General features: G+C 34.0%; 1 protein-coding gene across 1 annotated transcript in view; it reads left to right on the top strand.

The window, feature by feature from the left end:
- The window catches only part of LOC133202015 (uncharacterized), a 40,976-nt gene extending 16,857 nt beyond the window's left edge, over positions 1 to 24,119 (top strand). The window contains exons 4-12 of the mRNA XM_061337794.1: positions 2,542 to 2,994; positions 13,467 to 13,715; positions 14,395 to 15,069; positions 20,288 to 20,536; positions 20,727 to 21,457; positions 21,838 to 21,943; positions 22,157 to 22,348; positions 22,965 to 23,209; positions 24,052 to 24,119. Of these exons, the coding sequence (XP_061193778.1) occupies positions 2,542 to 2,994; positions 13,467 to 13,715; positions 14,395 to 15,069; positions 20,288 to 20,536; positions 20,727 to 21,457; positions 21,838 to 21,943; positions 22,157 to 22,348; positions 22,965 to 23,209; positions 24,052 to 24,105 (2,954 nt within the window). The 3' untranslated portion in view covers positions 24,106 to 24,119. The remainder of the gene's footprint in view (positions 1 to 2,541; positions 2,995 to 13,466; positions 13,716 to 14,394; positions 15,070 to 20,287; positions 20,537 to 20,726; positions 21,458 to 21,837; positions 21,944 to 22,156; positions 22,349 to 22,964; positions 23,210 to 24,051) is intronic.
- The last annotated feature ends 1,809 nt before the right edge of the window (positions 24,120 to 25,928 follow it).

Raw genomic sequence — 25,928 nt, 5'->3', positions numbered from 1 at the left:
TTGCATGGTTGACACATCTATGCTTCGCTTTCTCTGACCCAAGCTACAAAGGTAGATACACCTAAGTATGACCTTCGTTGACCTAAACTTGCATGGTTAATACATCCACTATGAACTACCTTCTATGACCTAAACTTGCATGGTCAAAACATCTAATACATGTATGAATGACCTCCTATGAAATACACTTGCATGGTTGATATGTCTACCTTTCCAGATCCAAACCTACGTATGCAACTTCCAGCAACATGACAAGAACTACCTTTATTTTCTGACTGATTAGCCAAATCAATGAAAATTTACAAAATCTTAGTCCTACGTTTACCCAGTGTATCTTCTGATATATACAAACCACCTTGCTTAAATTCTGGAAGTGATGGGTATTAACATTTAATATGATTAAGGGCTCATACTACTAAAAAACTTACAGAATTATACATATGATGGAATTTTTGTGTGGAGCCTCTGAGAGACTTTCGTTCTTTACTATTGCTCATGGAAAAAAAAGATCTAGCAGTGGAAATCGATAACTTGACTCGGAGAGAGAAACGAAAGACAACTCTACAAGGGAGATTGGAAAAGCCTTGCTTATTAATTTATGATAAGATTTTGATGGTCAGGTGCGGATCCAGGATTTTTTTCCAGAAGGGGGAGGGGGCACCAAAAATACAAAAAAATCAACACAGAAAATCTTTCCAGACAAAAAAGTCCTTTTCCAAATGTGAAAAACCTATTTCGTGGTAGGACGTGGAAGGGGAGGGGGGTTAGTGTGGTGGGCGGGGGTTAGGTAGCTATACTTCACTTCGTAAGCTTTCTATGTAAGACTTTTTCTACCCACTTAATTATCTGGGGGTGGGGGGTGGGGATGGGGGGTCCAAGCTTACTTTCAGTTGCTTTAGTATATAAATGTAATAAGTTTGCAAATTCTAGGGGGTCCGGATCCCCCTCTAGGAGGGGTCCAGGGTTACTTTTTATTGCTTTAGTATATAAATTTAATAACTTTGCAATTTCCAGGGAGGTCTTGACCCCCCCTCCCCCCCCCCCCCCCCCCCCGATCAACGCATGGTGATTTATCAATTGAAACTTTGTTATTGTGGACGGGCATTTTTAAACCAAACACCATCAAGTGAGCTTTTCTGATCACCCGTCGTGCGGCGTCCGTCCGTCTGTCTAGCTTTAAGTCCGTCCATCTGCAAACTTTTCATATTTTTAACTTCTTCTCAAGAACAACTTGGCCAATTTTAACCAAAATGGTACAAAACATTCCTGGGAAAAGGGGTATCTAATTCATAAATATGAATGGCCAAGCCCCCTTCCAAGGGGAGATAATCAGGAAGAGGCGAAAATGAGGTTGGGTCATTAAAAATTCTCTTTCTCAGGAACCACAAAAAAATAAAACTTAGGTGGAAGCCTCCTGATGTAGTGTAGATTGTAGCTACTTCAAATCCGGGTCCTCGGGGCAAGGGTTGGGCCACAATAGTTTTGCATTGAAATATATAGGAAAAATATTTAAAAATCTTTTCTCAGGAACCACTGGGCCAGTAAAGCTGAAACTTACGTGCAAGCTACCTGAGGTAGTGTAGATTGTAATTGTTCAGATCATGGTACCCGGGCTTTGGGTAGGGCCACAATAGCCAATAAAATTTTTACAATGGAATATATAGGAAATATCTTAAAAATTGTTACCCCAAGAACTTCTGGACCAGAAAAGAAGAAATTTAGATGAAAGATCACTGAGTAAAATAATCTACATTTGTAAATCGTCTAAATCATGGCCCCAGGGTTAGGGCCATAATAGGGAATCAAAGTTTTTACATTTAAATTTATAGAGCAATTCTGTAAATATTTTCTTCTCGAGAATTCCTGAACCAAAAATGCTGAAACATGTGAAAGCTTTCTTGGATAGTGTAGACTGCTCAGATAAAAGTCGCCAGCGGGCAGGATTGGGCCACAATAGGGATTACATAGGAAATTATCTTTGAAATTCTCTACTCAAAACAACAAAACTTTGATGAATCATACTAATTTGTAAGCTTATTAAGTGATATTTTTTTATGACTCAGTATGACTCAGGTAAGTGTTGTGGCCGCTGGGCCTCTTTTTTATGCCCCCGGATCGAAAGATCCCGGGAGTATATTGTTTTTGTCCTGTCTTTCTGTTTGTCTGTCTGTTTGTCTGTCTGTCTGTTGGCAACTTAAACCTAGCCCATAACTATTGCGCTGTCAAAGGTAAGGCTCTGATATTTGACATGAGTGTTCATTATGACAAAGCCTTTCCATTGGTACAGAAATTTTTGATCATGTGACCTGAACTGTGACCTTTGGCCTACATTTGAAAAACTTTAACATTGGCCATAACTATTGCACTGTAGTCTATGTCACACTCCAGAACTGTGTAACCATCGGGGGCACAGTGTTTCACAAACACATCTTGTTTCTTTTTCTTTTTTTTTTTTTGTTTGGCTTTGCTTTATTCATGAAATCCATTCATTTAGATGATCTTTGTTATCTTTAATTATCTGTATATTTCTTTTTTTTTCAGATGGAGATACATTTTTGATGTGCCTTCTTCTATCCAATTCCTACAAAGTAAACATGAAAGAAGGAAACTGGATGACAAAATATAATGCTGTTGCCAACAGTTTTGACTCCAAGGAAATCACAAAGCCGTTTGCTCTTACAGATTTAGAAAAATACAAACCAATTCTAAAACTCAAAGAATTAGAGATCAGTTTTTCAACTGAGCTCTTCAAAAATATGAGTTTCCTGAAATTTTCGAAGATTTCAAAATTTCTTGATATTTTCCTGACTTGGGCCGAAAAAGAAAACATTGCTGAGTACTGTAGATCATGGAATTATCCAAGAGGAGAAGATGAAGTTTGCTGTTGGTTACTGCCAGAAAAAACAGAGGAGTTGCTAGAAAGACTTGGAGAAGATATTTGCACACACTCAACAATGAAGGACCAGTCAATACATGAAGCAGTATTTAGACAATGTAAGTGTATTTTAAGCTCACTTGACGTGTTTAATATTCAATTAAAAATTTTGTGACAGTTTGTCTAAGTGATCCATTTTTCTGTCTCTGTTATTTTCTTTGTCCATAAACTTCTTACTTTTTAGCTTACCTTAGCCGAGGGCTCAAGCGAGCTTTTCTGATCAAAATTTGTCCGTTGTCTGTCGTCGTCGTTGTCGTCGTCGTCGTTTTCGTCGTTGTTAACATTTCACATTTTCATCTTTCTCTCTAGAACTACTGGGCCAATTTCAACCACACTTGGCACAGAGTATTCTTGGGTAAAGGGAATTCAAATTTGTTCAAATGAAGGGCCACACCCTACTCCAAGGGGAGATGTTTAAGAGTTAGTGAAAAATTAATAACATCCTTTAAAAATCTTCTCCTCAAGTACCACTGGGCCAGAAAAGATGGAACGCATGTGGAATCATTGTCATGTAGTGTAGAGTCAAGTTTGTTAAAAATCGGTAGGATGTTGCCACAGTGGACGATCAAAATTTTACATAGGAATATATAGTAAAAATCTTTAAAAATCTTCTTAAGAACAGCAAAGCAATGATTGGTCATATTAATGAAATATATGGACATAATGAACAGTATACAAGTTCAAATGTCCATTAAATAATACTAAATAGGAGCAGAGCAAACACGGACCTCCAAACATCAGAGGTGGGATCAGGTGCCATGGAGGAGTGAGCATCCCCTGCCGACTGGTCACACCCGCCGTGTGCTCCTTGTCATGAACGGGAAAAAAATCGGAAAAATCCGTCGACAATTCAGTGTGTAAATAATGGATTAACAATTAGTATGAAAAACGTCAGTCAGCATTTGACCCAATGATAAATTGTATTTCTGACAAGGTCATTGTATCGACCATAGAACTTAACGAAATGATGACTTTAAAAGAGACAGCTGATTTTCTTGTTTCATCAACTTGTTTGTCAATAATTTACCTCGTTTTAGAAATTGTACATACGTAGAGCATGCTCTTGCGTATCGAATCAACTGAGAGATAAATACCCTGTATGTAGGTGATGAAGGTATATTGCTGCATAAGTAAGGGAAGTTGACGATTCAAAAGTTAAAGTCATCACTTTTATCATAAAGCTTGGTTGTTAGATTAAAGTCTTTTTCAAGTAAAATATACAGATATGAAACAGATGTGTAAGACTTTGTGGTGAAATATGAAAGCATCCTCTGGTGATGTAGATTCAAGTTTGTTAAAATCATGACCCCAAAGGGTAGGGTGAGGCCACAGTGTAGTTTTACATAGGAGTATATAGAAAAATCTTCAAAAATTTTCTTCTCAAGAACAGTAAAGTTATGATTGGTCATATTTATATGGAAGCTTTCTAAGGCGGTGTAGAATCAAGTTTGTTCAAATCATGACCCCGGGGGTAGGGTGGGGCCACAATGAATATTGAAATTTGAAGGGAAAAAAGGTCACAGTCAAAAAGTATGTAAGCATCCTTAGTTAGTGTAGATTCAATTTTGTTCAAATCATACGCTCCTCCCTTTTAGGGGTAGGTCGGGACCACTTATGCATTTACGCTTTTCAATACTAAACTGATTTTTGCTTGTTTCCTAGCCACAGTGCTAGTGAGCAATGTGGCCCCTGGGCCTCTTGTTATTATAAATTCTTCCCCAATTTCATTGTAATTAACCCAAGTATACCATTAAGCCCTTAGCTCATCTTATACAATTATAGAGGTTAGCTTCTATGTTTGAAGAAATATCAGAGTCCCTTTGTCACTATTTGTTATCTTTTAACATTTTTGATATTAATATAGAATTAAGATTTTTATATAAAATGTTGCCATTTTAAAGATTAAAGCTTAATAACAAGCAGCTATGTTAAGGCTTCCAGAAGTTTAAAATACGTTCAAAAAGTAATATTGCATTGCGTGGTCGGTTTTGGTTTTAATTTGTAAGTTATGTACTTAAGTACAACCAATTTATAAAGAGGGTTCCCTCGGCTATATATTAATATTTTTGATTTGACATCACAAGACCTTGTTGATCACTTGACGGTCATATTTTGTTTAAGTATTTCACACAAATCGCTTTGGTGCAGCCGATAAACAAAATTATTACAAATATTTTATTATATAAAGTCATGGTATCCTTGTGCACCCAAAATGTTCTTGAGAAAAGTCATAGTACTACAGCACAGTTAAGGCTACAAAAGGAAGCGGCGTCTAATTGTACGGGAAATGTTAACTATGACATCACACGAAACTAACAATCCTTAAAAATACCACAAAATGAAGTGATTTGCGATTTTAAACAGTAGGGGATAATTAAACCACATCAAAACTTACGATAACATGCGTTTTTGTTGTTAGTTAAATCCCACATAGCAAGGTTAAACCAAGTCACTGATTGCACTGCACTTGTCGATATGACGCCATTCCGTAAAACTTGACGCAGTTTGTATGCAGTGAGAGGCGGATCAAGTAATATTTTCACAAAGAAGAAATGTATTTTATAGTTAAATAAAATATTATTTGCAGATGTTCAATTGACCATTAATTTAGATGCAATGTCTTTTTTATGATTTTGTTCATATATTCACGGTACATTTTCTAATTAACGTATACAGCCGTATATTTGTATTCAGGTACATTGGAAAATAATCTAAGGGTCTTAATAAATCGATCTAGTGCAAGGACATACCCTCAATAGATCATGACAAGTTTTTAATCATAAACTCTAGAAGCATTAAGTTATTTGAAAAGTGCTGAGATCCTGTTCAAATCTTGAAACTGAATTAATTATTTCTATATTTAATGAAGGTGACCAGCAAAAAAATTCAGTATACGTTCATAAAATATGATTTAAGCAATGAGATAGTAGAAAAGATATAGTCTTTTTACAAACTACAATGGGTGTTAAAACTATTTAAATATTAAATTTCGAATTTTAACTGGGTTATGCCCTTGCACTATTGAAATTTTTAGGTGACCTCAATACTGCAAGTATGTGTGCTAAAATCACGTGACTGATACATCAAGTCTATATAGTCTATATAGAAAATCTAATCGTCCTCAATATGTACTTAATTACGAAAGTCCAGAAGGCTCATTCGAGATTCAGATTTCACCTAAAGCGCATCATTGCCAAATTGACCATAGGCAAGGAGGAAGTCGCCTCCTCTCTATAGAGGGGGTGGGGGTGGGGGGTTCGGAGGATCACTTTCTGCGATCTTGTAGACATCTATCATTGTCATTTTTCCAGTGAGTATAAATATAAAACATTTTAACATATTTTTATGATACAGAAATAAAAATCTTCATGACCACTTTTAGTAAAATTGAGGAATTTTAAAATCCTTACACCGTGCTTGGAAATGATGGAAACTTCTTTACTGAATAATCTAATTATAATTTTCAAAATGTTTTATGTTTGACTTCCTACTAAGCCAAACATATTCCCTAATTTCTATTCCGAGTCCTGTTGCTGTCATTTTTTATTAGTCTGATATCGACTTCAAGGTAACATTTCAATTTGAGATTTAACCATTCAGCTATAAAAATCAAAAGTTTTGTATACTGTAAAAATGGATATGCATAAAAGTGTGGATTGTTAAAAATGTTTTTATTGCATTTGATGAAAAAATATTCTAGTAACTGGTGAATAAATATGATTTATGATCACCTTCCCCCGTTTTTCAACCATATACATGTATAAATAAATGATTTTTTTTACATCAAGAAAATGATGTGTAGGCTACAGCCTTTTTGCTTATATGGAATATATACCAGTGGCAAAGCGACCGCGACTTTTCTTTATCATTACTACGATGTCTTTCAAGATTTTCTGTGTACACTAAAAAGGCATACATTAACTAAGTAATTTTAATACATACCCCTTTAGGCTATACAATTTTTTCAAAGTCCTAAAGGTGTATAGAGGGTCCATTGTTTTGTTAAAATGATTAAATTTTATCATTATTAAATACTTTTATACCTTTTTTTCTCTATGGCCATTACATTATGTATTGAAATTTGTGTATTGATTGGTTTTGTATCTTGTCTACCGTTGTAATGAAATAAACAACAGAGCCATAGGACCCTGGGCACGTGTCTCTATCTCCTCCCCCCATTCCCCTTATATTTTTTACCGATATAACATACTATAGAAAACATAGCGACTCTATGCTTGTATCCTTTCAAAAATAACGTCTAATAACCGTGATAACCCCCTGTTTTGTTTTGTTTTTTTTTTTTGGGGGGGGGGGGGGCTTTACAGTGATTTTTTTTCATTACTTCCTACGGGCCTGAAAAAAGAAAAATCATTATCTTTATTAAACATGTATATTTCAGCCATCCGTACTTAAGGGGCTGTCTCTTGGTTTCACAAACTTGGTCACTGGTCACATTCTGATACCTTGTCACAAACTATGTCCAAAGTTGCGGGTCCTTCGGATGAGACCTTAAAAACCTAGCCCCCGTGTCACGGCAGGCGTTGGCACGATAAAGATCCCTCACTGCTCAATGGCCCTGAGTGCCGAGTAAAGGTCAAAATTTGAAGCCCTTCACCGGTATATTATGATGTCTCTATATGAGTGAATAATTCTCGAATGGGACGTAAAACAACATACAATCAATCAATCAATCTAATACCTTGTTACAAATAATATCCACTTTGAAACCCGTATTGGTCACTGGTCACATTCTAATACCTTGTCACAAACTATATCCAATTTGAAACCCGTATTACTATTTATTATTAAACGCTAGTCACTTCTTTAATTGCACACTAATAATTCATATCGACTACAATAGCCCCCTCCCTTTGCTCTTTGAATATTAACAATATTTATCATTATGACATCAAACCTGTTAACAAAGTAGATAATACGATATAGATATTCTGAATATAATCTTTTATAATATTTAAGAAGTTATAATATAAATGTCAGCATATTTTGCAGACCAAAAACCCAATATTTTTTTTTCTAATTTCGTTCTGATATATATATATATATATATATATATATATATATATATATATATATATATATATATATATATATATATATATATATATATATAACACCCTTTCTTGCATTGTAATATAATCAAATGATCTCTTCGGTTTGAATATATTCAACGATTTCTTGAAGGTCAAAAAAACTTATCAAAGGGGAGTATTTCAATCTTAAACCGCCTTTTAATTGGTTAGTTTGGATCTAGAATTTCGAATCTCGTATTTCGAAACTCGAATCTCGAATGAGACTTCTAGGCTTTCGTAGTTAATAACCATAATTACATTTTATCCGATATTAGTTAAGTTCGCAGTACAGTTAAGATGCGCAATGGAAATATCGGCTATTTTTGTGATTAAAAATATATTCTTAATCAGGATGGCGATTCTTTTCAATACTTTATTGATATCTGACAAATGTAATTATGGTTAATAAGTACATATTGAGGATGATAAGATTTTATATTTAGACTTGTCACGTGATGTGGCAGTCACGTGATACAGCACATATACTTGCAGTATTGAGGTCACCTATAAAATTCACTAGTTAAAATTCTAAATTAAGAGTACAAATATTTTCAACACTCATCGTAGTTTCTGAAAAGTGCTGCGATCCTCTATAAAATCTGTTATTTCATAGTTAAAATCAAATTTATATGGCCGCATTCTGCATTTTTTGCTGGTCAACGACATTAAATATAGATATAATTAATTCATTCTCGAGATTTCACCAGGATCGCAGCACTTTTCGGATACCTTAATACTTCTAGAGTTTATATGTAAAAGCTTACTGTGATCCACTGGGTGTATGCCCTTGCACTAGATCGATTTATTAAGACCCTTACATTACTCTTCGATGTACTTGCATACAAATATACGGCAGTATCAATTAAATAGGAAATATACGGAATATATATGAATAAAATCATAAAGAAGACATTGCATCCAAGTTAATGGCCTCTTAAATTTCTTTAAATAATATTTCATTTAATTATAGAATGCATTTTTCGTTGTGAAAATATTTCATGATCCGCCTCTCACTGCATACAAACTGCGTCAGGTTTTACGAAATGACGTCACATCGACAAGTGCATCATGATCAGTGACTTGTTTATACCTTGCTATGTGGAATTTAACTAAAGCCAAAACAGCATGTTATAGTAAGTTTAGATGTAGTTTGATGGTTTCGTATAGTTTGAAATAGCAAATCATTTCATTTTGTAGTATTTTTAAGAATTGTTGGTTTTGTATGATGTCATAGTTAACATTTCCCGTACAAATTAGGCTCCGCCCCCTTTTTGTAGCCTTAACTCTGCTGCGTTCTTAAAAGAAGCGCCATCCTGAAAATGAATATATTTTGTACCATAAAAAATCGCTGATATTTCTATTTTGCACCTTATCTCTACTACGTGCTTGGGCATCAAATATTTCATGAGAAGTTTAATTAACGGACAAATTTGAGGGCATTTTCCAAACAATATCGTAATCTGTATTAAAACAAAGCCACCACAAAGCAGGAGTAAGTTAGAAAACGTCCTCCTCTTTCAGATTTCCACAAAAGATTTCAGATTAATCCTCGTTAATCGCCTGCGCCAGACTCTTTTGTACACTCATATTAAGTCATACCTCAAACCACGGGTATAAAAAAGAGTACATTTCAAAAGTTATATTTTTTGTAAGTATTTTGAACACGCTGAATTTCATTCCAAGGTACATGTGTATGTAAGCGATGTATTTATAAAATATTCGGATATATAAGATTTAAAAATACTACTACGACACGTAAATTTTGCAATAGCATTCCATGATCTAACAGTACCGACCAGACACAACCTAACAGAAAGCGAACCCAGAGCGCACCACGGGTTTGCTCTCTGGGTTCGCTTCGGGTTCGCTTGGGGTCCGCTAGTGCTGACCCCGAGCGAACCCGGAGCGCACCCGTAGCGAACCCGCAGCGAACCCAGAGCGAACGCTGAAAGCGAACCCCAAATTCAGTAGCGGTCCCAGAGAGCGAACGCGCGTTCGGTGTTGCGTAACAGAGCTGTCAATCAGGATTACCTATTAACTCATAAGCGCGTCGACCAATCAACATGCTGAACAGGTCTGTCAATCAGGATAAGGGATAAAATGCGTTGACCATCAGCGCATCGACCAGTCAACATGCCAGTTTGTAATCTAAACATTGCACAAGCAAAGCGTGTGAATGTACAGTGTAAAATTATTATTAATATGATTTGTAAACATGATTTTATATTTATATATTTTAATTCTCCAGACAACATGCAATATATACACATCTATTTGCATTATTTTTTTATTTTTAAAATCTATTAATAAGTTATATATTTTCATTATCAAGGTATTATCATGTTACATGTATAGTTACATATTCATTTTCTTTATATTTTAAAAATCCATTAATATATAAATATACATTGCGTTTATCAGACAATAATTACTTTAATTCATAATAGAAAAAGAAGATAATAATGGTTATAACAATTGTTACTAAAAAAAAAGAATAAAAAAAAAAAAGGTCTTCGATTAATTATAGAATTTTATCATCTCAAGACACAGTATAAGAACATGTACGTGCTTTAATTTAATTATTTATTATTTCAATTTACATGCACGCTTTAATTTATCCAGATCAACATCGAAATAATCAATCTTAATAATTGATCATAAAAAAAAATAAATGTACATTGTACAGTATAAATGTGCATTATGTCAATACGTAAATTGGAGAGAGAAAAATCTCATTTTTTTTAAATAGTGTGATATCTTTTTTTAATTAATCTTTCACCAGAATTTAATAAATAGCTTGATTTAAATACATGTATATAGGAAAAGATTATTTTGTCAATTCTAATTATCCTACATGTAGATCTTACATTGTATGTTTTTGAATTTTTGTAACTACTTGCAAGTCAGTCAAAAAAACAAACAAACAAACAAACAAACAAAAAGAAAAAACAAACAAACAAACAAAAAATGCTTATCATTTTCCTTCGCGTCGATATATACATGCATATACAGGTTTACATGTTCACCAACCTCTTACATGTACTACATGTAATTTTCGAAATACTTTATATGGATATTACTAGACGGGTACGTTTTATACTTGTTCATGAAAAATACACGTAATTCCAACTTTAGTAAATTGAACTTACAAAGATTCCTTAATACGAAAACGTACATATATTTTTCATTACATTGGTACCTATATTTGAACTTTGTAATTGTCATAATTATTTAATTTTAACACTTTAATAATTATAGTTTCAAAATGAAACCAAGGTCATCACGTGTCGGTTATCATCCACCTGTTTCGAAGATATTGCGGGTGTTAAGAGCAATTGCGGTGGGTTTTTTTTAGCTGACACTTACTAGCTGGATGTATACTGTCTCCATGGTCACGGTATACCTGAGTATATACTCCCCCTACATTCGATGCTCCTTAAGTTACATGTACCTCGTCTGGACACGTAATCAATGAAATTCAATTATTCTTTTTTTTTTATTTTTGAATTTGGAAACGTCATAGTTCTTTGGTACGTTGCATGAAGAGTACATATTCATGTAATTTGTTGCCACTTGAATGCTGAAAATCTGTACATGTAAAATAGCTTTACGAGAGAGAGAGAGAGAGAGAGAGAGAGAGAGAGAGAGAACACTGTATATTATTTGAAATTAAAATCGCTAAAACCGGCCCATAGAAAACAATTCGAGTACGGAGAGGGGTGGCGTGGGGGGGGGGGGGGGCTCATCGAAATAAAACAATAGAAAAAAAAAACATCGGGCGTTATTATCTTAATTTCATTTACTTATTCGTGCGAGTTTACGGTTATTGAATGCATGTTTTGTTTGTTTTCTTTCTTGTTTTATTCATTTTTAAACATTTAGAATTTTGTTTCTTAACATGCCGCTCCAGTATCACTGGACCAGTTTTTAGTTTCGGTTTGTTTGTTTTGGTTTTTTGATTGTTATTTTTTTTATATAATTCTTCCGTTAAACTCGCCTTATAAAACAATGATTTATAGCATGGAAGTAAATTATGAAATTAATGATCTGTAAAACGAAACTCAAGTTACACTGTATGAGAATTTTTAGTGATTATCACGAACTACATATACATGTAATGGACGACAACCTAGCTTAAATGTAAACTGCTAAATGTGGAAACTTAGTATTTTACGTGTACAGTATGTCTCAGCTATTTCATAGATAAGATCATAATTCAGTTGTTTGTCTTTCAAACATTTAAATTACGATTTAGCAATTGAATTAGAATTGGAAGTTCCAACTTATTTTAAAACGCATGAATAATGTAAACAAATGAATTTGAAAGCTTTGTTTTTATTAAGATAATCTTATCAATTTCACTCCATCCAATCCATCGAAAATAAATTTAACACCTTTTTCTTTTTTTTTTTCTTTCGAGATATACTTAGCTTGTAAGTTAAGAAAAATAAAAGTGATAATTCTACGTCGAATGTACGGTATAATTCTTGAAAATTTATCAACGTTCTCCATATTGTCACTTACATGTACATGTTTCAATCGCCATAAAAACAGTAATGATCGATTTCACTACTGTATTTGGAATATAGAAGGGGCGGGGTTTACTGGCGGCAAGATTAAAGCGGGGTCCGCTTCACGCATGAGTGCCTAAAGCGAACCCGGAAAGCGAACGCCGGGTTCGCTCTAGCGAACCCATAGCTGACCCAGAGCGAACGCAGAGCGAACCCGAAGCGCACCCAGAGCGGTCCCAAATTTTCTGAAAGCGGACCCGCAGCGGACCCCGAGCGAACCCAGGGTGCGCTCTGGTGTTAGGTTGTGTCCGATCGGTACTGTAACATGCAGTTCAAAGTAAGATGTTAAGTCCATGGCACTCTCCCCGTCATAACAGCTCAAGTTGGCAATGACTTGACGTCATTTTCCATTATGACGTCATATTTTGGTAGTTCTCAGATTTACTGGAGTAAAGGCACAGAGTGCACTGTGAACTTCTATGGCAAGCCTTAACCTACCCACGAAATCAGTCGTCATATGCAGGGAAGCTTTAAAGCAAGTCCTTAGGGAATTCTTTGAAAGTTATATCTTCATCAAATCAATGTGCAATCATGCTTTTGTAATGCCAGTTTCTTCACTTTGTTACATGCACTAGATTATGATCCTTAGACCACACAAATCTACGTTTTAGAGAAATGTTTCATAAGAACAATGTATTGTAAAGAAAAAAAATGCCAATTTTACATTTGTTCTTGTAATTGACATGCTTGTAAAGATGAGGGGTAATAACTCACTTAACGTTTTATTTGTGATATTGATTAAAAAAGATTTTGTTAATGTCTTGTGAACAAGAATGCTAATATAGTACTTCTTTAAGATGGTACATGTACGAAATCATGAATTTGAGTATTTGTCTTAGGATTGTAATACTATAAATTATGTTTTTATAGTCGGGATACCAATGCAGATTATACTGAGGGGAGACAAATCAGTGAAGAATTTCATTGAGAATCTAAAGAAAGGAAAGACAATGATGTACCACGCCTCTGGGATGATAGTAGGGTGTGCTGGTAGTGGTAAAAGCACATTGTTAGAGAGACTGAAGGGCATAGATCTGGATAAAATAAAGGAAAAAATCTGTTCAACTAGGGGGGTCGATATTCACACTGATGTTTTCGACGTGACAGATAGCATCAAAGGTACTTGAATTATATCAACTAAACATGGTAATTTTTTTCATAATGAGTTTAACAAAATAAATAACATTCCAGCCAGATGTTTTGAATTTAGGGTTTAATGATGCAAATTATAGCCATTCCTAACATATTTTCATAACTATGTTGAATAGCTATTGTCATTATTTTGTGTTTCTTTGCTTATTATGTTGAGTTATATTTAGGTACAAAATATCATGATAAAGTATTTGTATTTGGATTTCAAGTAATATTAAATCACCCGAAAAATATTTTTAAACGCAATTAACAAATTTCTTTGCCCACTTGAGTAATCTTATTTTGTGACACATCACAGCATTTCAGTGTAATGAATTGCTTGAAAAATAAACTGGTATAGTACACTACAAGAGAGTCATTTTGCTGTCCATAGTTGTTAATTGTAATATCTTTCCCTGTATTTATATTGTAACTGATTAATAAATAATTTAAGGATATATCCGTGGCAAAACATGCTTCAAAGATTGTTTAAACTTTGACTCTTATGACAAAAATCAAAATCCTAAAACCATCCATTTTTGTGCAAAATAAAGAAAATAAATTTAATTAATAATGACGGTTAGAGGAGAAATGATAGTTTTGAATAATACAAAGGCAAAACAAATCTAGATGGTGTTAATCAAATTGCATTCATATTCTTCTGCAGTAAATTCCTCAAACCTACAACAACACTTTAAAATTAGACTTGACGAAATAAAGCAGGAGCAGAAAAATTCTGAATATTCAGTAGAAGCAGATGATGCTACGAAAATGCCAAAAAATGTGGAATCAATAGAATATGAGGACACTAATTTTGAAGCATCAAACCCAAGAAAGATCATGCATGTCAATACAAACAGTCAATATACTATATTATATGAAAGAGAAAAAGGGGCAACATCATTACAAAAGACACTGGAAATTATAAAGGAAAACCAACATGCTCAAAATTATAGCACTAATTTTGAAGCATCAATCCCTGGAAAGATCATGCATGTCAATACAAACAGTAAATATACTATATCATATGAAAAAGAAAAAGGGGCAACATCATTACAAATGACACTGGAAATTATAAAGGAAAACCAAAGTGCTCAAAATTATTCAGATATATCTGGAAATTTGCCAATAGATGCAAGAAATATTTCAGAAGATTTTGAGAAAAAGATCACCATGACTGACTTCGCAGGACAGTGTGCATATTATGCCTCACACCAGATTTTTTTGAGTCCACGGACATTCTTCGTTCTTGTGCTGAATATGGAGAAGGAGTTCGATGATAAGGTTGGAGAAGAAGTATGCTGTCAAGAAGGTTCCATTTACAAGGGATGGACAAACAGAGGTATTATTTTTAAACTTTAACGTAGCATATATATGTATATAGGGGTTAGTTTGTTCTTCTTTGTTATTGTTTATCCTATATGGAGGCAAAAAAGTTTGCTATGGAAGAGGCAATCATGATAGCCTTGCAACATATCCCAGTGGTAAAGGGTTTGCTTCGTATACCCATTTGATATTAACAATTCCGAACCCTAAAAAAGGATCTTCTAGAAGAAGGGGAAGAAGAATTCATAAGGTAAAGAAAATCATCGTGATGGGACATGATCACGATGTTCGCCAAGAAATGTTACATCTAAGACGCAAAACAAAGATAGTGACTTTTTCTTTGCCAAGCGTCTCAGATCTTTCGGATGAGACCATGAAAACTGAGGTTCCGTTTCCCGTAAGTCGCTGTAACAATAAAGTATCATCAATGCTTGATATGGCCCTAAGTACTAAGAATAGGTCTAAATTTGATGCTCTTTATCTTCATGTCTCTTATACATGAAAAGTTGTCAAACGGTACGGTAAACAACATAGACTGAATAAAATCAATGTATTCAATCAATGAATAAGCTGAGAATCATATTTAATGGTAAGATTGTCTAAAACTGATTTATAGCCTCTCATAAAAAAAGTAGACAAGGAGAGAGTGAAATACAAAGAAAGAGAGAAAGACGCATAATTTGTATTCTTGCCCCTGATTAAAAAAAATTATGATTGAACCAAGTAATTTTTTACATGATTATAAAATCTAGTTTAGTTAATGTTTTTATAGATAAAATTAATCGTTTGCTACCAAACTTAATTCTTGTTAATCCGATAAATATATGTTTCATTTATTCAAAGACGAGTTAAGAACAATTAAGCGTGAAATATGAAGATAACGAACAGTAAGCAATCTCCATTGAAACAATTTGGAGCAGAGCAAACACGGACCTCTGAAAGCATCAGAAGTTGGATCAGGTGCCATTGAGGAGTAAGCATCCCCTGTCTACCTATCACAACGGCAGTGTGTTCATTATCATGATCGAGCAACCAGAAAAATTACTAGACAATTCAATAGCCTTAAAATTAGTATTAAAAATGTCAGAAATCATTCGACTTAATGATAAGTTGGATTTGCTGACCATATCGACCGTAGAACTGATGAAATTTGACGCGACTGTTGATATCCTTGTTTCATTAACTTGTTTGTCAATAGCTTGTCTCGTCTTTTTCGTACGTGGAGCCTGGTCCTGTGTATTGAAACATGAGGAATATCTAAACTGAATTTTGGAATAAGTAGAATGCATGTTAACCTTTTGTGAAAATATCATTTACTGCAAGCTACCAAAAAGAAAATTTCATTTGTATACTCAAACATTGAATGCTTTTCACTATTCAGATTATCTACAGTTCTGGATGAAATCCATTCATCAATACAGCAGTGATAAGGCCCCAGTCATCCTGGTCGGTACACACAGTGAGAATAAAACAGAAGAGGTACTTGCTAAGAAAAAGTCTTACTTTAATTAATAAATTGATTAATCGGTAGTCAACTGGAAACCATGATATCATAAAAAAAACAACAAAAAAACTGATGGGGAATGAGCTTTGAATATATTATTTCTGTAATCGGTAAAAATTAGCAATTCATGTTAGAAAAAAAGAAATCCAGATTTTAATCTGGTAATCAAGATATAATGAGATTTATTGAAAGCCTACGATTAATTGAAGGAAAATTAGGGCATATTTGTGCCTTTTTCTCTCTCTCAATCGTTTTTTTTTTTTCAGATGAAGGTCACCATTTTTTTTCTTTGCATGGCTGAAATTACCTATCTAATCTTGCAAGTTCCCTGCATAGAACATTCAGATAATTACTTTTATTTAGTTTTAGCTCTTCAGAGCCAAAGACTCAAATTAAAGAGCTAATGCTTTGGCCATTTGTGCGAAAACGTCTTTGAATATGGGCCATATCTCAAAAACCCATTGGTCTATTTTTGTCCAGTTTTTCACAAGGCATGCTTGGCAAAAGGGCTTTCATTTAGTATTAAAATTCGGGAAGTGGTCCTTAAACAAGGGGAGATAAATATGATTAAAACAAAGCAGTTGTTGTAATAAAATGTTCTTCTCAAGAACTAACAAGCAGATGTCACCAAGCGTATAAAAAGGATTGGGATATGTTGTAGACTGGATATCATCCTGAGGCAAAGGGCTTTGTCCGAAGCTCACTTCAAAGTGAACCTAAAATTATATTTTGTTAAAATTTTAAGGACCAGGATCATCACATCTTGTCAGCTGATGCATCTTAGGATCTCATAGCATGTTCATTGGTACCGTTCACGGTAGCTCAGTCGGTAGAGCGCTTGCTCCGTGATCGGGAGGTCGTGAATTCGAATCTCGGCCGCGACAGACCTAAGTCGATAAAAAATAGGTAGCAACTGTTCCTTCGCCATGCGCTCGGTACTTTGAAGTGAAAGTTGCGGGTCCTTCGAATGAGACCTTAAAAACCGAGGCCCCGTGTCACGGCAGGCGTTGGCACGATAAAGTTCCCTCACTGCTCAATGGCCCTAAGTGCCGAGTAAAGGTCAAAATTTGAAGCCCTTCACCGGTATATGGTGACGTCTCTATATGAGTGAAAAATTCTCGAATGGGACGTAAAACAATATACAATCAATCAATCAATCATGTTCATTCGTTCATGGTGACCCTGTTTTTGAACTTTGCAGGTCTTTATTTTCAGTTTGCTTTTCATACATATCTTGGACATTTTGAAGCCTATGATCATCAAAACTTGTCAGTTTACGCGGCTAGGATAAGGCTGTCCGTAGAATATCAAACTGTTCCAACTGAAGTAACTTCTCCGAACTACCTAGATATGACGTCATAATAACATATGACGTCAATGCACTGCATATACTTGAGCTGACTCGACGAGGAAAGTGTCATAACTATAACATTCCTTTAACGTGACATGTAAAGATCTTTTTTTTTATTCAAGAGTCTGTATTGCTCTTTAAGCTTAAGTGTGCTGTTATGATGCTGAACGCTTGCAATTTAAGATCGTGATTCCTTTAACTTGTCCGATATACATCTTTTCAAACAATAACAAAATATTGACCGTGAAACGCTCCCCCTTACACGTCCATGGACAGAGTTAAAATTTATAAATCGTGAATATATTTGGCACAAGTGATTTATAAGGATACATTGAAGATATTCTGTGCGAATCTACTAGAGAAGTATGTCATCTAACTGAATTTTGCTGGGGGATTGTATGTAATTTATTCGGTTTTGTACAAATTGCGATAAAGATTGGAAAATGCCCCCCTGTATATGGGTAAGTTGAATTTCTCTTGGAATATTATCTCAACAAATAAAATTCAGACCTGCCCCCAGCACTTTTTATGTACCAAAGATTACGATGAATTGACTTATGTGACAATTTTTTCTCAATAATGTTGTTTTGCACTTGTGCTGATGCGATTTTTATGCAACATTTAGGAATTTATAAGTGTCCATCACATGATCAACAAAGTCATGTGACATAACAAATACGCATTATTTTAATACCTGATTACACTCTCATTACAAGTTGACTGCAAATTCATACATAGATCACAAATTGAAATTAAAATCTACCTCAAAATAAAATGTATAGTTTAATGTATATTAAGTCTTCGGACAGCCTTAACATAGCTGCGTATGCAACATTGGCCTTTAAAGTTTGTCAATCAAAAAGTAGGTCACAATGACGTACTTTCATAATTTCATGACATATCATTTTCAAAATATTTAATGTCATTAATTCAGATTACAAAGAAGTTAAGAATAAAACTGTATAAGTTGATGCATCTTGGGGCCTTGAAACATATACATGTATGTCAAAAAGAAGGTCTTCCTTTTCAATTCTACAGGCATTCATTTTCAAATTGTTTTATATGCATACTTTGGACAGTGTGAAGCCTTGGATCATCAAATCTTTTCAGTTGGAATTTCATGTATATATTTAAATATTTTTGATACTAATTGGCCTAGAGTCATCAAACTGTGTGAGTTAATGCATCTTGGGTCCCTCGGGAATGTGAACTAAAAAGTATGTCCATGCGACATACTTTTGGAATTTCATGGCCATATCTAAATATTTTGGCTTAAAAAAACGAATCATAAAACTTTGTCAGTTCATGCATCTTGGGTCCTCAGGGAATGTTAGCCAAATATTAGATCACAGTGACCTACGTTTGAAATTTCATGTATATATTTAAATATTTCAGATACTAATTGGCCTAAAATCATCCAACATTGTGAGTAAATGTATTTTGAGTCCTCGGAATGGATCAACTAAAAAGTAGGTCACTGTGACCTAGTTTTGGTATTTCAAAGACATGTCTGAATATTTTGGATTATAAAAGGCCCAGAATCATCAAAATGTGTCTGTTGATGCATCTTGGGTCCCCGGAGTGTATCAACCAAAAGTAAGCTATCGTGACCTACTTTTGGAATTTCATATATATATATATATATATATATATATATATATATATATATATATATATATATATATATATAGATAGATAGATAGATAGATAGATAGATAGATAGATAGATAGATAGATACGAAGTATGTAAACTAAAAAGTAGGTCATGGTGACCAACATTTGGAATTTGAAGGCTTTATCTTTATATATTTCGAATAACAAGAAGCTTAGTAATATCAAATTTTGTCAGTTGATGCATCTTTGGTCCTCAGAGTATGTTCGCCAAAAATAGGTTACAAGGATCTTTTTTTTTAATTCCAAGGCTTTATCTAAGTTTATGGGATATAGATAAGAAGTGAAAGGGTTGTACAATTCATTAAAGAACGATTCTAGGCCTGAATACGAGAGAGAGAGAGAGAGAGAGAGAGAGAGAGAGAGAGAGAGAAGGGAGATGTATATCAAATTAATGCTGTATCTAATTGGTATCATCTATTTGTAATGAAATAACCAGTTCATTAATTTAAATTTCTCTTGTTTGTGAAGATTGCATCTATATTTCATAAATATTAACAAACTTCTGTTTTAACCTTGGCATGGATTTTCACTCTGTCAACTGTAACATGTATAGTCAAGTTTCTACTTAATAAAGTCTGTCTGAACAGACTATAGAGAACATATTTCATAAGCAGGACATTTATTTCACAATGTTTTTCTATTTCTTTGATTTCTTACTTCAAAGATTGCATGGAATAAAATAAGGTTTCTCTTTCTCTTGGTTAGGAGAGAGGCTTGTTTTTCGTGAAATATGGAAGACTCTATCCATGAAGGAAAAGGCTTTGCACAAACATCTTGATGTACAGAAGCAGTTTGCAATTGGATTCAACGAAAATGAAAGTGTCGAAAAAATAAGACTGTCAATTGTTGATGTTGTTCAATTACTTGATCACTGGGGAGAAGAGCTTCCACAATCATGGGCTATGTTTGAAAAGTTCTTTCAGGAAAAGAAAAACCTCAAGATTTTGAGCAAAGGTGAGCTTCAGGCATTCAACAAAGCATTACCACTGGGGATAAAGCTCCAAACAAATGATGATATTAATGTCATGCTGCAGTTTTTTTCATGACATCAGAGCAATTGTATACTTTGATCAAGAATTCCTCAGTGAAGTAATTATCCTTGATGTACAGTGGTTTGCTGATGCATTTTAAAATATCATAACAGATAAAAACCACGCAAAAGAGGATTTATATGCATTTGCCTCAGAGTGGGACAAATTCAATGAAACTGGAGAATTATATGACACATTGTTGTTTGCTATATGGAAAATGAACAACAATGGTTACATTGAACACAAAGACAACATCATGCTTTACATGGAGAAACTAGGACTCTTAGCTAAAATGAATGAAGAAAAGTGGTATGTTCCATGTATGAACAAAACACCATTTCCTGTAAATTACTTTTCATCATACCCTGCCTCATCCGTACTTTGCTACACATTTGATTTTCTTCCTGCGGGAATTTTCCATCGCCTCGTAGCAACTTGCATGCAGATTCCTTGGGAGGTTTTCGCTGATAACGATCAAGGGTGTATTTACCAGACTGCAGCTATTTTCGTGTTTCATGATTTGCACCATAACATCATGCTTGGAATGACTCAAAAAGAAATTCAATTGCAAGTTTTTGTTGCAGTTGGAGAAGTTGATGTTTCAAAATGTCACCAGATTAGAGAAAACATTGGGCGTATGTTACACAACCTTTTCAACACATTCCAGAAAAACTCAGAATTTCACGTTGCGTTCAAATGTAAACCAACAGGATTTTGTGACAGCAAGGAGAGCGCGGTCATAAGTGAATCTAAGTTTATAAGAGCAACTTTTCAGTGTCCGTCCTGTCCGGCGAATGAAAAACATTGCATCGACACACAATATATTACAAAATTTTGGAAACAGGTAATCTGGTATATGTACATGAACTTGGCAGTTCAAATAATTATAACACAGTGGAATCCTTGTTAAATGTACTGGTAAGGTCAATGTTTGTGGGTAACCAAAATTTCACTCTTTCGTGGTGACGTAATTTCGTGGGTAACGTTTATATTCATGCACATGTACGCAAACTTCAGATGACTAATATAAAGACAAAGTTTTGTTCTTGAGGATATAATTTCATGGGTAATGAAAACTAAAGAAAACCCAGAAACATTTGGCACCAACAAACAATGATGATTCCACGGGAATGCTTGTTATGCAAACAGAATTAAAATCTAAAATTGAAATGTTTGTCTTTGTAGTAGAATCTTGAATTAGTTTCAATATTTTTATTATATAAGGTTCCTGAGGAGGAGTCCAAGATTAATAAAGTCAAGAGTGGAAATGAGGACACAACATTGACAGAGGCCATGAAGGGCGCTACATCTATCGAATTACCTTCTACAGGTATCTTTTTTATTACAGCTTTTGCAATCTTGATGCACTTAACTGAAATTCATTTAAATAAGATATAATGCTTTCTTAATCAAACTTTTTTGTCTTTTCAGGTTGAATAATTCATTTTCTTATTTTTTTTATGAATGGCAATCCTAATTGTTTTCTTTTCTAAGGGAAAACTATCACATTAGATACCTCATGCTACTTTAATTCCCCAAATAGATAATTCCAGTGAAAATTTCGACAAAATCATGAAGTTGTTGCACATTGGAGTTGACGCTATACGAATCTGCTTTGATAAATTCTTTCCAAAAGAGCATTTAGAAAAGACTCTGAAAGACAATGAAACAGACATGAGAAAAGGACAGTTTCGATTCCAACCACCTCAACTAGAGATTCTGTTCCCTCCTCAAGGTACTTGCCATTTGCTTAATATTTGTTTCCCATAGGACTACAGTATATGTTCATAGCATGAATTCATGTTCAAAAGAAAGGGATTACATCTCATCGATACAGTTGTATACATGTAGTTACTCTTTACTGGAAATGGTACCCATAGTATCTCATTCATTTTTGGCTACAGGTACTTTCGGAGAAGTGCATTTATTCCCATCACCTTTCTACCGGATTTTGGTTCTTTACTAGATAACTTGATCATTTCAAACATTCGTTGTATTAAAATGGTGAGACATTACTGTAATTAAAGAAATCATCATCAAGTTCGTCTTTTGAACATTTTTTGCAAAGAATTTTAACGTTTTCCAACCCATAGATTCATCTGCTGAATTTTAATGATTAAATTTAACCCCCAACCCCAGGGATTTAAAATAATTTCTAATTATTTAAACAAATTTTCATAGTAAGTAAATCAATTCTGTTTTTAAATGTATATATAATTCATCAAAAGCAAGCAAACTAACTTGAAGAAACGAAAGGAGAAACTTATAATTTTTTCAAAGATTGATTAGGCTGTGCAAATTAGTATACATAGTTTTAGATGTTGCAATAATTATTTTTGTTTTTTTTTAAGGTGGATCTTACAGTGTTACATCTTTATCTATGGACATTACCATCATGTATAAATTGTTGAGGAATTTCTCTGACATTGCTCCCCCCGGGAGTGGATGGGGAAAGGAACCTAAAGTAGAGCACATTACAGAGAGTGACGACATAGAGAGGATTCGTTTATATAGAAACAAGTACTACCATGATTCAGGAAGTGATCGTGCCATAAAAGATCATGTTTTCAACATAATCTGGACTGACCTTTGCCAGGTGAGACATCTGTTTGCAATTCTAGTGGAGGGGATCGGTTTATTGCATTCTGATTAACTTGTGTAATTTGGAATTATCTTCAAGAAATTTATTAAAAGCAATGTACAGTCAAGATAGGCTTAATAAAAACTAGTACGTATAGATGTCAACATTTTATTACATCTTATGCCCATTTTTTTTGCCGAAATAGTGCAAAGTTGTAATCTTTATACATGTTTGATTTCTTCGGAATCAGTGGAAATTTTTAAATAACAATTCTTCCTTGAGTGAAAGATTCAAGATTTTTCTCTCCTTTTAAGTAAAGGCCAACACTTCTTTAAAAGAAGAGTTAATAAATAGAAAGTTGAAATATCGTGAGTACATTGATAAATCGACTGAACAACAACAACAACAACAACAAAAAAAAGCATACCTAGGCAATGGTAATTCAGATTATGAAGGAATATCTTTTTCTCATCCGCTAATGCTTATAGCTTAAGTCTTAATAACAACAGCAGGAAAAAGGGTTCATTCTTAACATTGTTTATCTTTTTCTATTTATCAAGAAAATAATGTTTAGGATTATAGAATTATAATTATACCCTCATCTCTTATATTTTTTTTTCTACAATGTGCATTTGGTTTCTCAAGCCTTTAAAAGGGAAAAACAATGCATGGTTCTGAAATCTGCTTCTGAAATAATACTTCTATAAATTTTGACATTTACATATTTAAGCAAGTCTAAGTACCTTTTGTTTTATATTCCTCCTCTACTTTACGTCTTTAAATTTTGCTTGAGAAGAAACATTTTTCTAACACCACGTATACATTCCCTCGTATAACATATTTGTCATTCCTTTCAGGCAATAGTGAGACTTAGTGAAGGTGTTTTAAAAAGAAGGATCAGTGAAATATAACGATGGAATTTACTAACACCAAACATCACGATTATGAAGATAAGCTGTTGACCTAGTCACTGCAAGACAGTATTGTCTGGGACATTGGGTTGTGAATCCTTGTTATTTAATTTGATTTTAAATGCTACATTGTACCGTTCTTTTTACTTAGTGAAAATATAAATGAAGATAACGAACAATAATAAATCGGATTTGTCCTTTGAAACAATAGAAATTTGGAGCACAACAAACAAAACCTCTAAAAACTTCAGAATTGGGATCAGATGTCATGGAGGAGTAAGCATTCTCTACCGACCGAACACATCCACCGTGTCCTCATTGTCATTATTGGGCAAACGGAAAATCCGTAGACAATTTAATGTTTAAAGAATGGTCTTACAATTAGTATGAAAAACGACATTTATATTTTGACTTACAGATAAATTGTATTTGCTGACAAGTTCATTGTATCGACCATAGAATTTGCCAAATGATTTCTTTAAACAACAGTTGACATCCTTGTTCCATCAACTTGTTTGTCTATAGCTTGTCTCGTTTTAAAATTTCTTTGTTGTAAGTAGTGTAGTCTGCTCTTGTGTATAGAATCAACTTGGAGATATAAATACCTTAAAACAATGACAGATTCTGTACAAATTCATCTAATGATCTACAGTTCGACTTCAACATGAATGTCTCTTGGTTTTAGGGTAGTTTGAGGGTAAAAAAGAGGCTAAAAGTAACCTTTCTGTATTAAAAAAACATTTTTCAGATCTTAGTCTTTAGATTAAAAAGAATTACTTACAAGCCGCCAACGGCCAAAGGTGGGAACCTCACTAAGCTCCTTTGCAAGTATAACATTATGAATAAATATATTAGCTTTCGAAAATAGCATTTCGCAGAATGCTTAGAAAATATATGACAATACGCTTCAATAAAGATACATATAATAACAGAAGTAAAACTTACAAGGTCAAATTTATGAATACTATATAGATATAAAGAAATTCATCTCTTACAGTATTAATTTGATTTAACATAAGTATGCAATATAATGGAAGGGAGGTAAATCCATTACCAACTCAGAGTCTCTAATTTTACCTCCCTACCTACAGACCCTGAAACGTGCTACTACCCCACACGCACGCTGCACGAACGGTACACGCTCGCTACACGGTTCGCACGAAACGCTGCACGGTTTACACGAAACGCTTTGCACGAAACGCTACACGGTTTACACGAAACGCTTTGCACGAAAGGCTGCACGGTTTACACGAAAGCCTGCACGAAACGCTTTGTACACGATTCTCGCACGCTTTGTACACGATTCTCGCACGCTTTGGCCTCGATCTGGGTTTTCTTTTCGGAATCTCTCGGACTTTATTTCAATTATTACGGATTAATCAAAGATTAGTTAAGAATTGCAATCATTCAGATTAAGTTAAGATTAAAACTCTCTACACCAGCACTATATCAACAGATAAAATACTCAATGTTCAGTTGTAATTAATAAATAGTTGTCAGTGAGTATGTGACCCGCCCAGTGAAATACTTATTATCGTCTGTGTACGTACCTTTTTTCACTAGACTCTAAATTACGCACTGGAAAAAAATATTATATTTGTAATTCATAATCTTTCACAGCATTTAATGTTTTTCCAATTATAGTTTGATATTAAATAGTCGTTTTATTACTTACAAATAAACTCAGTTATTGATTTGAAAAAAAAAAAATGATTCAATTGCGTATGATTTCTGTAAACATATTGATTTTCTTTTCCTTTTTTAAATTATTGATTGATTTATACATTTTTTGATTTAGTAAAAAAAATAATAATTTCATTTGA

This window comes from Saccostrea echinata, unplaced genomic scaffold, assembly GCF_033153115.1.
Source record: "Saccostrea echinata isolate AGI-Se365-2 ecotype Australia unplaced genomic scaffold, CSIRO_AGI_Sech_v1 ptg000046l, whole genome shotgun sequence".
Lineage (NCBI taxonomy): Eukaryota > Metazoa > Mollusca > Bivalvia > Ostreida > Ostreidae > Saccostrea > Saccostrea echinata.
Note: the sequence above shows the minus strand (reverse complement) of the source record. Positions and strands in the feature narration are given on the sequence as shown.